Raw genomic sequence first — 15401 nt, 5'->3', positions numbered from 1 at the left:
ACCGAAGTCCTCCGCGAGCCGTGCGCAAAACCAAGCGCTCTAGGCAAGCCGTTGGCCGCCATATCGGTCTCTATGGTAGCGGGGGAGGAGCGCCCCCGCCCAGCGCTCTGGCGCGGCTGTGAGGAGGAAATGGCGGCTCGGCTCGGCTGAGACCCGCGGCGCCGAGATCCCCGCACCCCCTCCCCGCGGTGAGTGAGGGAGGGAAGGAGGGCGGCAGGAAGCCGGAGAACGCACCGGGACGGGAGGAGAAAGGGGAACGGGGCCCGCCGCTGCGGCGGGAGAGGTCGTGGCAAAGGGGCGGCCGCCTCCTCCGGCCTGGACGCCTTTGGGCTCGGACTATAAAATGGAGGCGGGCGGGTGGTGCGGGTCAGGGCGGCCCCAGGGACCCCGCGGCGGGCGGCGCGGGCTGTTTTCAGGGGGATCGTCGGTGCGGCAGCAGGGCACGGGCACGCCGGAGGTCTGGCCCGGTTCCAGAGGAGGTCGGCGACTCAATGCGGGGGCCCCGGAGGACGCTGAGAGCCGCCGCCCCGTAAGCTCATAACGTGGTTGGGCCGGCGCGGAGAGGACGCCCTCCCCGGGCGGAGCGGGCTGGAAGGCGGGATCCTCCATGTTGTGGGGGGAAAAAAAGAGAGGAGAGAGGACGGGTGTGCTCTGAGGCGATCGACGCCATAACCAAGCTGACACCGGCAAGCTGCTCCGTAACGTCAGGACCGACTTTAACCGCCTTTCCCGTTCAGTTCCACCGTTGCCCTAGTACCGGACGAGGGGTGGTTGGGGCGGGGGGTAGCGCCCGCCGCCGGGGCGGTGCTCTTCGCCGTTGGGAACCCCCCTCCCCGAAACTCAGTGCTGGAGTTGGGGGCCCTCGGAGGGTGGGCTTAGAGCTCACCTGCCCTGAGGCGATGGTTATTATCTGTAGGCGGTGGAGGTGATCTCTTTATTGGTGAGTTAAACAAGGAAAGTGGAACTTTATCGTGCTCTGGTGACTTCCTTGTAGGGGAAAAGAGGAGGGGTTGGATTTTTAGACAGTAGGGATTGTTGGCTGGCTTTAAATACTCACTAAATTCCGTGTCAATAACTGTTCCTCATCCCTTGCTCTGATGTACTGAAGCACTGTCTCTTGGAGGTGCTGGTAGTGTGGAGCTGCTCATTTGGCTTGCAAAAGCCATTCTTTGATGCTGACCAGATGTTGCTTCATACAATTAAGTAGTTTTCAGTGTTATACCTCCAAGCGATAGCTATATTTTAGTAGTGGGTTAAGAAAATCTTACCGTTTTATCTTGTCATTTTTGACTTGGAAAGAACCTTACCATCTTTTTAACGTGTTACGAAACGCATGTGTGTTACACTCTCCCTGCTCTTTGTACGTTCAGTAATGCAAAACGGTGTAATGTGCTGGTTTTGCTTGCATGGGCTTTCATGATTTCCTTCTAGGAACTTCAGGGAGACAAAAAAAACGCTGATTCCTTTTATTTAACTCAAAGGATATATATGGTATTCCTGCTTTTCCTGGTCATTCCCCCTCGATCTATTTAAGATTTTTGCAGAAATAGCTCTTTTGAATACTGAATCAGCACAGCCTTGTTTAAGTAAATTCTTTGGCAGCTGCTACTCGACTATATTTTCCTTTATTTGATGAGAATTTGCTTTTTTTTGTCTTTCTCTTTTACCCAGTTTTCTTGTAAGTGGCAATTGGAATTGGTTTAGCTTCAACTGTCTCGTTGCTACTTCTACAAACAAAATATAGAAGTTGTTCAAGCAGTTTAATTGCTGGTCAATGACAAATGATAATGTGTAGTTAATGTACAAGTGTAGCACATACTGTGTTAATTGTAATAGATATTTTGGGTTATGCTCCACTTTTATGTGTGCCAGCTGCTTGTTACTGTTCTTTGTCATTTGGAACTTTCTATAGGAATAAATATAGACTTACACTCAAAATAGCTCTTCAGTTGGGCCTTCAATTTATTTTTCCCTTAATGGCTGCAGAAACATTGCTCCAAAACGAGTTTTAATGCGTTTTGGTGGGAGAATAAAGGCTCATGTTAACCTTCAGCCTACTTGGAGACCACATGACTCCAGTGATTTGCAAATCAAGTAATTGTTGATTTCAAGACCAGCATTTAAATACGGGTTTTTTTTACAAAGTTTCTGTGGTGTTTGGTTTTCTTAAGGTGTATCTTTTAGCTGATTGCTGTTGGTGTGCAAATGAAGTTTTTGCTCTGCTGCAAATGCACATACACAACAAGATATAAATCTCAAAACTGCTCAAATATCAAATAATACATGTAATTCACACATTATGCGTCTTTTGAGTTGGAAAAAACCCAACCATCCAACCCTGAAACTCCCCAAAGCAATGTTAATAGAATTGTCTGAGTCCACAATAGTAAAGAGGAATTTTTCAGTGTCTCGTGGACTCATCAAAAGGCGGTGTTTGTTCTACTTAATCCTGCTTCACCACTAAGATTTTCTGGCAGGAGGTTATTTGTTTCCCATCTAAAATAGTAATTGTCCTCAGAGTTGTAACTTACAACTGTGGGATTTTAATTCTGTACAGCCTGAAACTTCAGCTAGAAATATCAAGTGGGGAGAGGAAGGGCAAGGATTATAGGGGTTAGGCTAAGAGTTTATTACATTTAACTGATGGAAGAAGGGACTGTACTCAGTAAGAGTAAGATTAGGTGGTTGTGGTAATGTCTATCTAAACTAGTATTATTCTCTGGTGCACTTTCTCTGGTTAGTGTCGTATATAGGACAGTGATAGGAGATTTAAGGAGAAGATTTTAGTATAAGTAAGATTTAGCCAGTTTATGCAAGAGCTGGTTGTGCTTTTCGTGTGCCGTCAAGCTTGTCTCCTCATGAGGAGGATCTTCAGACAACTGTGAGTTTTAAGGGTTGTGCTACTATTAAGTTTGTATCTAATACAGCTTCTGAAATCGGTGAAAACTTCACAGTTACTAATGGTGGTGGTAGTCTCAAGAGCATTCATAGACTTTGAGGTTAAGAAAAATGTTAATTTTCCAGTTAGGGAGTAAGAAACAGAGATTAAATGTGCCTTATGTGTGTTCTCACGGTAAACCCTAACCAAAATTGGGAACTGAACTGTTTACTGCATTGTTAATACCGTAAGGGTGTGCTGTAGTTACTGTGTTTCACTAAATTTTGAAGGATAAATTAATTCATTTTACTTCATTTAATGAAGCCTTTTTGTTGGAATAAGAATGGAAATGGTAGCTGATTTCAGATGTTGTATTTTAGCTTACCTTTTACAAATGAAATAAGAGAAAAAGTATAAAACCACAGGATTTTTATTTTTCTTCAACAGCTGTGCTGATGGGGTCAGAAATCATAATCCTGCAGTTGTTTTGAGTCCATTTTGTATACGCAGTTTGAGTGACAGCAAGAATTAGACATGCCAGAGGATACAGATTGTTTAATTAGAAACTAATGTTTTTTACATACAACAGTTTAGGCTGTGTAACTAGTTTATGTGCTGTTATAATGCCAACTTGATAAAAAGCCCATACAGCTTTACTAGTTGGTGTAAAACTATCTGAGAAGGGGGATTTTTTAAGTACAGTGTAAGTATTCAAGCTGACATCTGACAGTTGTAGCCTTGTAATCTTATATGTTTAAATATGAACAAGCTGTGAGCTGTTGAAGATTTAAGCTGTGAGCTGTTGAAGAGTTAAACTATGAGGTTCTCTGATTTAGCCCCAGTGTTGTGAATATTCCATTACCAGTTGACAGCCACTGAACTGTGGCTGTTCAGTTAACAGCAGTGTTCCTAGCAGCCATGATGAACAACTCATTTCTTTGCTACTTCAGTGGATGAATGCCAGATTGTGTGAATCACCTTTCCAAAGTGCATTTTTTCCTGGGCAGTTGCTGAAAAAGTGTTTCAGTGCTGCTGAAAAAGTCAGGTTCAGTAGCAGAAACCGAACATTAGGCAAGTAAGTAGTGTGTACTTGTAAAATATTTTCAGTCAAGGTGATAGAAAAGGAATGGTAAAGAGATTATGTATTGAGTTTACCCAATAACAGTCAAAGTTTGTGATTGACATTTCTGTTGCCTAAACTTAGAACCATGGCTTGTAAAACTGGCTTGTGCTGGGGCCTTTAGAAGGTTTCTTGCACAGAGATGCTTGTTTGTTTCTTTTAAACTAAGCTTTTGACCACAGAAAGCTGCCTTCTTTCTTCTTAATGTGTGTAAGAGGAGAAAAGAAAAAAGCAGAGCTATCTACACTGCTTGTGATTCTGCTCACAACTTCTCCTAATGAGCAGAGTCTATTTGCTATCTCATTTTCGCTCGTACTGTTCAGGCCCTGAGAGCAGAAGTAAACCAGAGCAAAAATAAATCAATTTTATTTTGCTGTCTTTGGGTAAATTTTCATTGTTAGGGCAGATATGGGATTAGCTTACTCAGAAGAATGTGAATAAAGGCTTCAGAAGGTATTATAGGAGTAGTAAACCAGCCAACTGTCAATCTGTTAGTAAGCCAATAGAGTGTATGTGCATAGTCTTTTAAGCGCCCATGAAGCTCTGGCCTAGAAAATACCAATGGCATGTCTGTAATATTTTTCCATTAAAATTAGTTAATGTTTCCTCAAATGCAGAAAACACTAAATTGAATGTGAATTTTGTTCGTTGAACCCAATTATGGGCCTTCGGGTTGGAGGGTGTGCATAGTGTAAGTGCCTTTACTAAAGCTGTGTTAGCAGAGTTGTCAGTTACAGTCCTTTCCCCAGCTACTCACAGAGCTGTGCTGGCAAAAGCTCTAATATGTATGCAAATACCTTGCAATCTGTTTGCTAATGTAACTTCTTTCAAGGAATTTGAATGAATTTTCCAAGTCTTGCTTCCTCCTGAGATAAACTGCTGCCCTGCTTGGAAGGGCCTGTACTAGTGTGTTGCTAGAACTTTCTTCTTGTATGTGCAGCCGCAGTGATAAAACTCCATTGCACCAGGATGGTGCACACCTGCTACCCCACCCTGCAAACAGAATGACTGAGGTGAAAGTACAGGTTTGCAGGTGTAATCAACACCGATACAAGGCATTTACACCAGCACAGCTCTGTTGATTAGACATTGTACCCCTTCACCTTGAGCAATTGTGACAGTGAACATCTGTAGCGTAGGTATGATCATAGTCTTGTCTGTCATTAAATAAAATATTCATGTTTGCCAGATTTCTGGTGGTCCTGCTGCTAAAGTGCCTTGAATGTTTCTATGAGAAATCACTATTTAGTTGTGGGAACTTTGGTTCAAAGAAGCACTTTTTGCTCCTTATCCGGAATAAAATACATGTGTAATACTTGGTGTTGTCTATATTCCGCTGCGCTGTCTGCTGAGTGGTCATCCCTTCTTTCCTTGAATTTTTTCTTCTGACTGTTCTGATCCTCTAGGATGCAATCTGAAATCAGAACTTCTAAAGATTTTTTGCTTGAGAAGATGATTTTCTAGTCTGAAAGACATAGAAATAAACTTGAGTGTGTGTGTATCTGTTCTGTATAAATCAGGAAGCTACTTCATGCATTTTTGCTCGGAGTTGTTATGTTCTGTGGAGTTGCTCGTTGTCTTTTCTAACTGCTGCTGTGCCCTAGTTGGCTGTGTGTGCATGGTAACATGGCTCTATCACACACATTAAATTCCACACTTCCAGGAGGTCCCTCATTCACTGCAAATGTGCAGGATTGCTGTCCTGTTTGTGCGCAGTTTTCCACCATGTGAGGCAGTGGCCTTCTTAGGCTTACGTAAGGTAAGTGAGTAGCCTGACAGAAACCGTGGAGAAGGATGATGGTGTATGTATTCGTTTCAGACATACAGTAGAGAGAGTTTATAGTAATGGGTTACTAAAGACATTTTAATTTTTAAAGATTAATATCTATAGAAGTACAGAGACCAAGTGATTGTATGTATTGTTTTTAAGGGAAGCTCTGTCTCTAACTTCTTAAAATTAATCCATTTGCTTAATGATTTTAAGAAGTAAGCTGTCAAGTTCCTTTGCTGTGAAGTTTATTGTTAATTTAGAATGTTTCTTCAGTACCATTCTCAAGTGGAAAAAAGTGATCTTGGGAAATTCATAAATGTATTTGGTCTTATTTTTCACAAGAGAGAAATCTGGAAGAAAATTGTACACTTCTTTCTACATCTCTGGAAAGAAAAGAAAAAGAGTAGTTGATGTTTGCATTTTAAATCTCAGTAGTTGATTGGCAGCAGCACTGCAAATTGGTGGTACTTGATATCATGTAGATGTGCACATAATAGGTTCTTCTGTACCAAGACAGGATGAGTGTTTTGCACCATTTACTGGGCATTTGAAATAAGTTTTCAATTCCAAATAAAAAAGCAACTGCAGTTAAAGTCAGAAAATTTGCAAACCACAGAACATCATTGAAATGGTCAATCTGAGTTCCCAGGGGTGTCTAATGGTGGAAGAGTGGTAGTGACAGACACTTCTGAGTTAATTGTGATACCGCATCACACCACCACAGGGTCTTATGGTACCTTCAAAGATTTCTTCATAAAATGTCAGGGAGATTGAGGAAGGGGAACCTCAACAGAGGTGTAGAAGCCTCTGAATTAATCCCCTCGGCATTCCCCTGGGAGATCTGATCACGTTTGTGTGCTAAGGTGTCCATGTAGAGTTTTTCCCTTGCATTGGAGATTCCTGCATTATGGGTACCATCAGACACTTATCTCCACCGTCTTCAAAGGATTCAGATTCCCTGTCATCTGGTGCAAATATTTCTATCTGGGGGGAGCATGATCTCCCATGCCACTTGAATCAGTTCTTTTCCATTACGTTTAGTAGGAGCTTAGATGGGGTCCCACCCAACACTGAAAAATGAGGCTTTACAAGTGCTAGAACCTGTCTTTGTAAAGAGACATGGGAAGGTGAGGGAAGCAGCAGGTCTGAGTGTAAGGGTGGGACATGAGACACTACTGCAGATGTCAGTGGTGATATCCCTGACAAATTAATACTGTGTTATGTACAGCTGGGGGTGAAATGCTATTCTGATACTAAAAGCTACCTTAAAACTAGATCCTGGTGATGCTTTGTTGTAATTTGGCTCTGTAGCACTGTTCATATTTGCCTGAAATTATTACTACTTTGTGCAATATTTAAGAAGAGTGCACATTCCTTAAGTTGGGATGGCTCATTTCTGAGGAATGTGGCAGTATTACTGAATTATGTATTCCTGAATCTACTTCATGCGAATTTCAAGGCCTTTTAATGTGTTAAGTTTTTACATGGGTATCATGTATTGACTCTGAATAGCAAGGAAGTAACTGCTACTTGGAAGTTGTTAATGTTGTGGGTATATGAGGTGGTGGGTTTGTTTATTATCTTGGAATTAATGTAGTGTATTTAATGATCGCCAGCAAAGCAGTTACAGACCAGTAGTACAGTTTTTGTACCATTATTTCTCTTTGGGTTTATTCTTCCAGGTCTAACTGTAAGCATTGAAATACTTTGAATTTATGCAAATTTTATTTTTAACATGATTTTTCAAATGTGCCAGCAACTTCTGGCATAAAATCTTCGCATTTACCAGAGATGCTTTTAGACTCCTGACCTTGAACTGTGGCTGCCTGTAGCAGTCAAGTAGTGAGAGAGTAAATTATTTGGGGTGCAGAGGAGGAGTTCAGGATCACAATGATTTTCTTGCATTTCCCCTTATCTCTACTTGAGCCATAGAACTGTGGCCTCTCTCACTGCTCCTCTCTCATCACAGCATTCCCATTTCACAACTTTTTGAAAGGTGTTTTCCTTCTTTCAGAAGGAAGATACTTAAATGGGTAAGCAGTAGATACGTTATGTATGAAAATAAAAGGCTCTATGCTAGTTGTACTCGGTCATCCAATTTTTTCTCTCACTTCTGATGGAAGTCAGTTGCTCTTGCATCTCCCACGGATGAGCAGATGGAAGAACTGCACTGCAACCCCGGTTGTACAGGGCTTCTCCGGTGCTAGTGCAGAACCTGCTTCCTGCTGTCCTTGGGGGCCAGTGGGTTGCTCCTTTTGTCCATGTCTGAATGGAACTGCTCATTCGTGTACAAAGTAGGTTTTGCCCTGCTGGCTTCCTTTGGGTCGCTTTTGTAATGCTGCTTGATGCAAGGGATTAATTTTGCTGCTGCTCAGTAGAAAGTGCAGGTTTCCCAGATGTCATCTTTGACAAATAGGGATGCAAAGTAATTTTCATGGGATCAGTCTTCTGAGTAGGAATGGCGTCAGCTAAGCCATACCGATGTTTCTTTATTTGCATCAGGAATTATGTCCATGGATGAGTTCTTAGTATTTTTTTTCCATGTGATATTAACATATTTGCTTATTAAGATTTTTTTAACACTGGCCAAGCCCAGTGCCTCTTTTATAGGGAATAAAATGTGCAAACAGTGTCAGTTGTGATTGGAATAACTGTTACATCATTCTGGAAAGAATGCTTTCTGTCTTGTCCATAACATTGTGCAGTTTCTTTAATATTTAAGAAACCTGTCCTGGATAATTTAGTTCTAGCCAAATACCTTGCATGTCAAGCCTTTTAATTCTTGAAGAAACAGAAAAATATTCCTAGAGGCCAGTTACAAGTAATTCAAACTGAAGCTAGTGTTTTTAATACTGGCATTAACTGTGTCAGGACATGGAGATGAAACTGCTAACTGCTGAATGATACCTGCTTTTGAAAGATAGAAGGTATAAGACTCATACACTTTGAATTTCTTTGCAGATGCAAACTGTCTTTGGTCTTCTCACTGACCCTAGTTTGCAGAACCTTATGTTGGCCATAGTGGTCTTGATTTCTGTCCTGTTGTTGGGCTGTGGCCATTGAATTTCCAAAATGTGCCTAAAACGTTAACTTGAGCTTCAATAAGACATCCTTCTGTAGAGTTCTTAGGATGAGTAGGGAATAAGAGAACTAATAGGTGCCAGATATTAATACTTGGACTAAAGTATTCCTGCAAGGTGCTTGTGTAACCTCTGAATAATGAGATACCAGCAGTTGTGCAGATTGCAGCAAATTGGCTGAGTATTGAAGAGTGCTGACATCCAAGAACATGGAATGAGGTGCAGCATGTTTCGTCATGTAGCTGTTGACAATGAGAATTAACATTCATGACAGGATAAAGATCACTGGTCTTTCATATAGGATCCTCAGAAAGCTAAATATAACAGCTGGTTAAGCAGAAATTGAGGATTTTACCCTCAATTCTGACAAGTTATTTTTACACAAGTCCTCAGAGAAAGGTAAAATTATTTCTTTGGGGTTTTTTTTTAGTTCATGTTAAAGGTTTTATTACTAAGCTGTCTTTCAAGATCCTTTTTTAGAGTGAAGGCTTCCCAGTTACCTGAGGCAGGAATTCTTAATGTAGTTAAAATAGTAAGTTCTAGGAAAGGCTAAATCTTTATGCAGTTGGTGGAGCCACTGAATGTTTTATTACCTGATAAGGGAAATGAGAGAAAAAATAACAGTGGAGACACTGCCTGAATGTATATTTGTTGGTAAGTTGTTGAATTGGCCTTTGTCTAATAATAGAAACACAAAAAGAGTGGGAAATGTTGGCATTCTTTAAAAGCTTTGCTCTGTCATCATCAGCTTAAGATGTTATATTGAGGTGTCTTAAAAGGGCTTAATGAAGTCAACATCAGCAGATCTAGGTGTCTCCAAGCTGCATGTCCTGCACTTAACACCTCTCAGCCCTATGTTACTGGCATGGATAATCTCTCTTTTGCCTGAGATTTGTGTAAACTGTTGGCTTACAGAGATGGCTGTAGATAGCAGAATGCTTTTCTTGAGGTTTTTTCTGAATATGAGGGGGATAAAGAAAAGGAGTGAGATTATAAGCTTTTTGTTGTTGATGTTTAAGGAAGAATAGATTTTTAACATGTATTGTGTGATTGTGAACTGCATCGCAGTAGCAGGATTTGGAATTTGGGTATATCTTTTCTGTCTCATGTTAAATTGGCTGCTGGTAGCTCCTGGAATTTCTTCAAGCCATGTATACCAAACCACACAGGTTTACAGTAGTTAGAGAATCCACAGGGATGCTGAATGTGGGTGATGACACCTGTAGTCTTACAGAGTGAGCAGCCCTGGGGGTTTGGGTTTGTCATTACTTGAGAATAGTTGACCATGTTGAAACCAAAAGCTTGTGACAGTTTTATCTTGGGTAGGATACTTTGGTGCTTCAGTTGCTTCTGTTCTTTAGGTCCAGAATGATTTCAAGTGCCGAACTTGTTCTGAGAAAACATTTTATCTGCAAAACAATGGGGAGGGAGGGAAACCTGAATGTTTTCTTGGCTGAATATTCTTTCTGAAGATACCATGCAGCAGCTTTATGCTTCACTTGTGATAAGTGACTCTTCGGTTTCACTGGAATGCTCCCATTATTACAGTTTGCAAGCTTAAAACAGAACCTTGACTGAGGGGGCAGTTGAAATAGTGTTGGCTGAGATCTAATGGGCACATGCTGCGTGGAATGGTGGTGTGCACGTGTTGAGTGAGATGACAGCATGGTGCTACACCAGCTCAGCCTGCTTGAGGGGATCGTGTTCTCCATCCCTGTTCTTGGATGTCTTTATGCTAGTTCTAATAATCATCTTTTTTATCCTTTGGCTCACTTTTTGGTGGGTTCATTTTCTGCTGAATTCATAAGCTGAGCATTTGCTAAGGAGCCTGATGACTATTTCTGTGTCAGAGCTGTGTGTGGTGGATGTGGCATAGACCATGTAACGGAGCATGGGAGAAGGGAGCAGGACAGTAGCAGCCCAAGTAGCATCAGGGCTGTATTTTGTTCTTTGTAGTTGATAAACACGGATTTAATAAGTACTGTGAATCCTCTGTTTAATGGGGACCTACTGTCTGTCTTGTGTAACCATTTAAATCAAGCCAAGGTTTGTGCTGGCAAAACTTCCCACATCTGTGAGGGCAGAAGGGATTTTTCATTTAAGAAACTCTTGACTTGTGATTCTAACTTCCTTAATAGTTGCTCTCAAGAGCTTACGCATCTTCACTCTGGCAGTTGCTTATGACAGACGTTGTTAACCAAAGCAAACCCCAATTTTTGAATAAGCAACACTATATATGTTTAATAGTATTTTGCCTTTCTGTCCTGTCATTTACAGAGATTCTTGCCTCAATTTTTGGAGCTATATAATATCCTTTCTAAAGGAGATATGGCAGAAAGGCAGGGCGATGCCGGTGGGAGTTGTCCATTAGGGGAACTACAATGATTTTCTGTTTCTGAACTCACAGTTTCAGAAATGTGATTCCTGTGTTAGGAGGAATAAGATTAAGTTCATCACAGATCTTCAGCTCCTGTAAAACAAGATAACCAATTTGCTGCTTCAGCTTAGGTTTTTGTCAGAACATTTGAAGTGCAAATTATAATTGAGTTAAGGCTTTGTATTTTTGTATGTTGATAATATTTGATTTTTCAGCTTCTTTTAGTCATTTAACTGTATTAAAATGCAGTTTTGTAAAAGATCTATATAAAAAAAGTTTGAATCTTCCTCTGTTTTTAATGAAAAAGTAATTTGGACCAAATGGGGGAGGAAAAAAATTGAGATACTGAATAATAATAACGAACAACCAAGAGTGTTACAGCAAATGTAGGGGCACTGTAATTGTAGTGTTTTAAATGTACTGAATTTTTATACCTCGCAAATTTGATTATTTTCGAATTATTTCAAACTGTTAGAGTTTTTTCTGTAGATAAGAATACACATAATAATAATAAGTTAACATCTACTAATGCAAAACAGCATAATTCTTGCATAGAACCTCTTGGGTTTCAGTTATTACTTGTGTTAAAAATGCTGTTTCATGTTAAATCAGCGCTGTGCACTGCACTGTGCAGCCTTGCCGCTGGGTGGGGTATGAGTAGCGTTGTATAAAGGATTGCGTTCAACGAGCCAGAACGTCTCCTGGGAAGAGAGGAGGATCCCGATTTCACGTTGGGAATTCTTTAGTGGTATCAGCTCTGTGACTCAAATGTAACCAGAAAGAGCGCATTGAACGCAAGACCTTGAATGCACCAATACATAATTGTGCACTGTGAAGGCAATCCTTTGGACAATTCTTCCTTTCATCTGTTACTGGATAAGTTACTCAGAGGATGCACTTTTTTTGCCTATTTTAGAGTTTGTTTCATAGTTTAATATGAGAGCTGAACAAGAAGTGTTTAGCTGACTTTCCCTCTTCCTATAGGCCTATCACTTAAAAATTGCATGATGTGTGATCAGTTGGAGATTCTGAACAGGGAGATTGAGAGGTTATTGCAGAACAGCAGCGTGGAAGAAGACGCTTTAAACTCAGACTGTCTTCAGCCATCAGTGACTGACTCCCTGGATATAATCATTGATCCAGACAATGGAGCAAAATATGTATTAGAGCAGGTATTCAATGCCATGAGATACAGCACCAGAGCCTTTAAAGGCAGTTTATTCTGTTTTTTTGTTGTTTCATTATTTCCTTCTCTCTCTGGAGTGGGAACAGTTGGCTGAGGGAAAGAATGTCGATAATGTACATAATCCCCTATAGAGAAGGTCCAGGGGAAGGAAGTCCTGGTGTGGATCTAGCTACAAACCCATGATGTTTTTCCTAATTCTGCTTTGCCACAGTCATGCAAATTTTGAAATTTACTGTTCATGAAATAATAAAGTGATCCACTGATGAAAATCAGATTCGGGAGGGATTTGTCATTTCCCCCTCTCCTTATTTGTGGGACGGTGACATGGCACTGGAGGACACCTAGAGACAATCATTGCTTTGGAAGCAAAAAGTGTTCCTGAACAGCAAAGATGCTTTAAGAGTTGGGTGCTTGAGAGATTTGGAGAGGGGAAAAAAAGTGTTCTTTAAAAAGAAAAGACTGTGTATTGGCATGTCTGTGAAGGATTATCTGATCTGTTCTTAAATTTCTATGTTTCCCCACTTTCCCAGTTTTTACTCTTTTGAAAGTTACGAATGTTTTAGTTATTTCCTTCACCTCCTGTGGGAGTTCTGCATCTTTTAATAGCAGAACACAACATGCAGACTCTGTCCAGTATTGTTCTTGTGTCCTCACTAGTATTTTATAGGCCAGTTCAAAAGTGACATTTTCTATTCTGTCTGTCTGGTCCTCCTTTTCCTCCCAAATTCTTGTCCAGCGTTCTTGTAGTTTAATAGAGTACCTTGGGTTAAATCCTACTGATTAGCCAAGCTCACCTGCTTGGAAGCAAGCAGTCAGTGTTGTTGTTCCATTGCCATTCTGCACGTAAGTTGGGACCCTTGGACTATACATTTGCTTTTGTTCAGGTGCTTTAAGTGAATTCCTGGTGATTTGGAAATGGTTCCCAAGGGTTGCTTTTTGGGAAACTTTATTGTTATTGATAGAATCTGCTGTCCTTGAAATAAAGCTTCTGAAATGTTCTATATTGCAAACCTTACTAGTGAAAAGGACAGTAATAAGGAATATTCTCCTTAAATCTGAAGCTCATCTGTAAATTTTTAGTACTTTTGTTACAAAATCACCAAGTAGTCACTTGGATTTAAATCCTCAAAGCTGCAGGTGTCTTTAGTACAAATGGGTAAATCTTGCCTACTGTAACCTTGGGCATGCTGGTGGGGTTTAAAAGCATTTGTGCAGTTTGACTGCACTCTATGCCCTTACTAAATTTCACTCTCAGAATGCTTTTAAATTCTGTAAATGGATAGACTTGTTGATTACAGTTTGTTGCTGTTCTGGAAGTCTAATGGGATCTAATTGAATTGATGAGAATACAGTCATATTTGGTATTTATTTCAGAGGTCTCAGCGGGTGGAGGTGGTATTAGTTTATTTGGACTTTTTGTTCCAGTTTCAATGTCTTTCAGAAAGTAGAAAACACTCAAGAAGGTGAAAAAACCACTGATAGAGGCAAAACAATTCCAAATTTATGTAAAAAACAGTAACTAAGTTCATAAATACATCAGTGCCTTATTTTATTTCCCTTTTTTTCCCCCCAGGAGACAGCAGGAAAAGGAGAATTGATAAGATTTGGTCCTGCTGGCAGCTCAGAGACTCCGTCTGGCACCTCAGAATCGGGAAATCCAGCATGTGCTGGAAGGATAATGCTGAATGACTCTGATCCTTTGCTGCCCTCCTCTGGCTCTCCTTTTCGTTCAGCTCTGCAGGGAGAAACCATTCAAACCTCTAATGCTGTGTCAGGTAAAGCATATAGAGGACATTGAAGAGACTTCTTAGTTCTTTACATTTTATCTGGAATTTAAATCTCAGGATTTGGATTACCTCTTCTTGTAGCTTTTAACATTTCTTCGTCTTCCAAGGTAAACAAAGATGTAATATTGAACTGTTTTGGCTTATTCCCTTACTTCTGTTGCAGCCTTTTTCTGATATGAATATAACTTTAGTAGTGTTTATAAAAAAACTATACTTAGTGATGTTTTTAACAGGGGAACTTAATGAAATTTCATACTGGATTGAAGCAGTTTCAGCTTTTGACCTGTGTCCTACAGGCTTAAAACTCACTTTTTATTCTGGATGTTATGCTAAAAGTAATCAGTTACTATTGAATGGATGTTCTGGAGTCTGCTGCTTTTACAACAACATTTATAGTATCTTATTGAAATGACTATTAAGTTACCACTTAAATGTTAATTTCTTTTTAACCTATCTGCCTGGATGTTGATGTTTCTGTAGCACTGACCTGTAACGTTTCTGTTGTAGCATTGTTAAATGCAGTGCTAGAAAGCAGAGGAGTTGCACGATAGAGAGATCATGTTGGCTAAGGCATAACAGTAATGCCACTGATGCAGTATGTGCAATAAAGAGGCATTTATCACCAGTGCACACTGCAAGATTGGGAAAAGCTTACTGAAGGATGCCTCTGAAAACTCGTAGGAGTAGTATGTACAGCTGTTAATGTTCCCTTTTGGCTTTCCTGTGCAGTTCTTGAGCCAGGAATACTCACGTTACTACTCCAAAAACATTCTTGGGGGAGAGCTAGAGGATGTTTCTTGTTGTTTTTAAAGTGCTGTTTCTGTTTACCCGGTTCAAGGTATACTTACAACTGCATAGTATAGTTTCACATAAGCAACGTAAGCATTTACATGGCATGCAACTCATTTAAAGCAGTGCACCATGATGTAATAAATACAAACTTCAATCCTTGGTCATGAATTACTTGGAATATAATCTCAGATCTTGTATTTCTTTCTCTCATTTGCTTCTCTCAAATAAGAGAGTCTCCTGGTACGCTGGGAAAGACTTCAGAGAAGAAAGGGATCCTGCTTGTCAGCATAGTTACTTTCTTTTTCCTCTATGGCTCATTAGTCATTCTTGTAGGTCATACAGGCAGAAAACCTTTTTGTAAATAACCATGGCAAGGAGCTGCCTTTCTCAGATTTCCTTCTACACAGGTT

General features: G+C 40.4%; 1 protein-coding gene across 4 annotated transcripts in view; it reads left to right on the top strand.

The window, feature by feature from the left end:
- Window positions 1–65: 65 nt before the first annotated feature.
- DIDO1 (death inducer-obliterator 1) overlaps window positions 66–15401 on the top strand; it is a 52518-nt gene continuing 37182 nt past the window's right edge. Inside the window, exons 1-3 of one of the 4 annotated variants that reach the window (XM_030502533.1) lie at window positions 70–940; window positions 12211–12398; window positions 13986–14187. In XM_030502533.1, the coding sequence (XP_030358393.1) occupies window positions 12231–12398; window positions 13986–14187 (370 nt within the window). In that variant the 5' untranslated portion in view covers window positions 70–940; window positions 12211–12230. Of the gene's footprint in view, window positions 941–12210; window positions 12399–13985; window positions 14307–15401 lie in introns of all 4 variants that reach the window. The other 3 variants (XM_030502534.1, XM_030502536.1, XM_030502535.1) reach the window with 3 other exon arrangements.

This window comes from Strigops habroptila, chromosome 13 (genome assembly GCF_004027225.2).
Source record: "Strigops habroptila isolate Jane chromosome 13, bStrHab1.2.pri, whole genome shotgun sequence".
In the NCBI taxonomy this organism is placed as follows: Eukaryota; Metazoa; Chordata; class Aves; order Psittaciformes; family Psittacidae; genus Strigops; species Strigops habroptila.
This window is presented reverse-complemented; position numbering and strand designations above follow the sequence as displayed.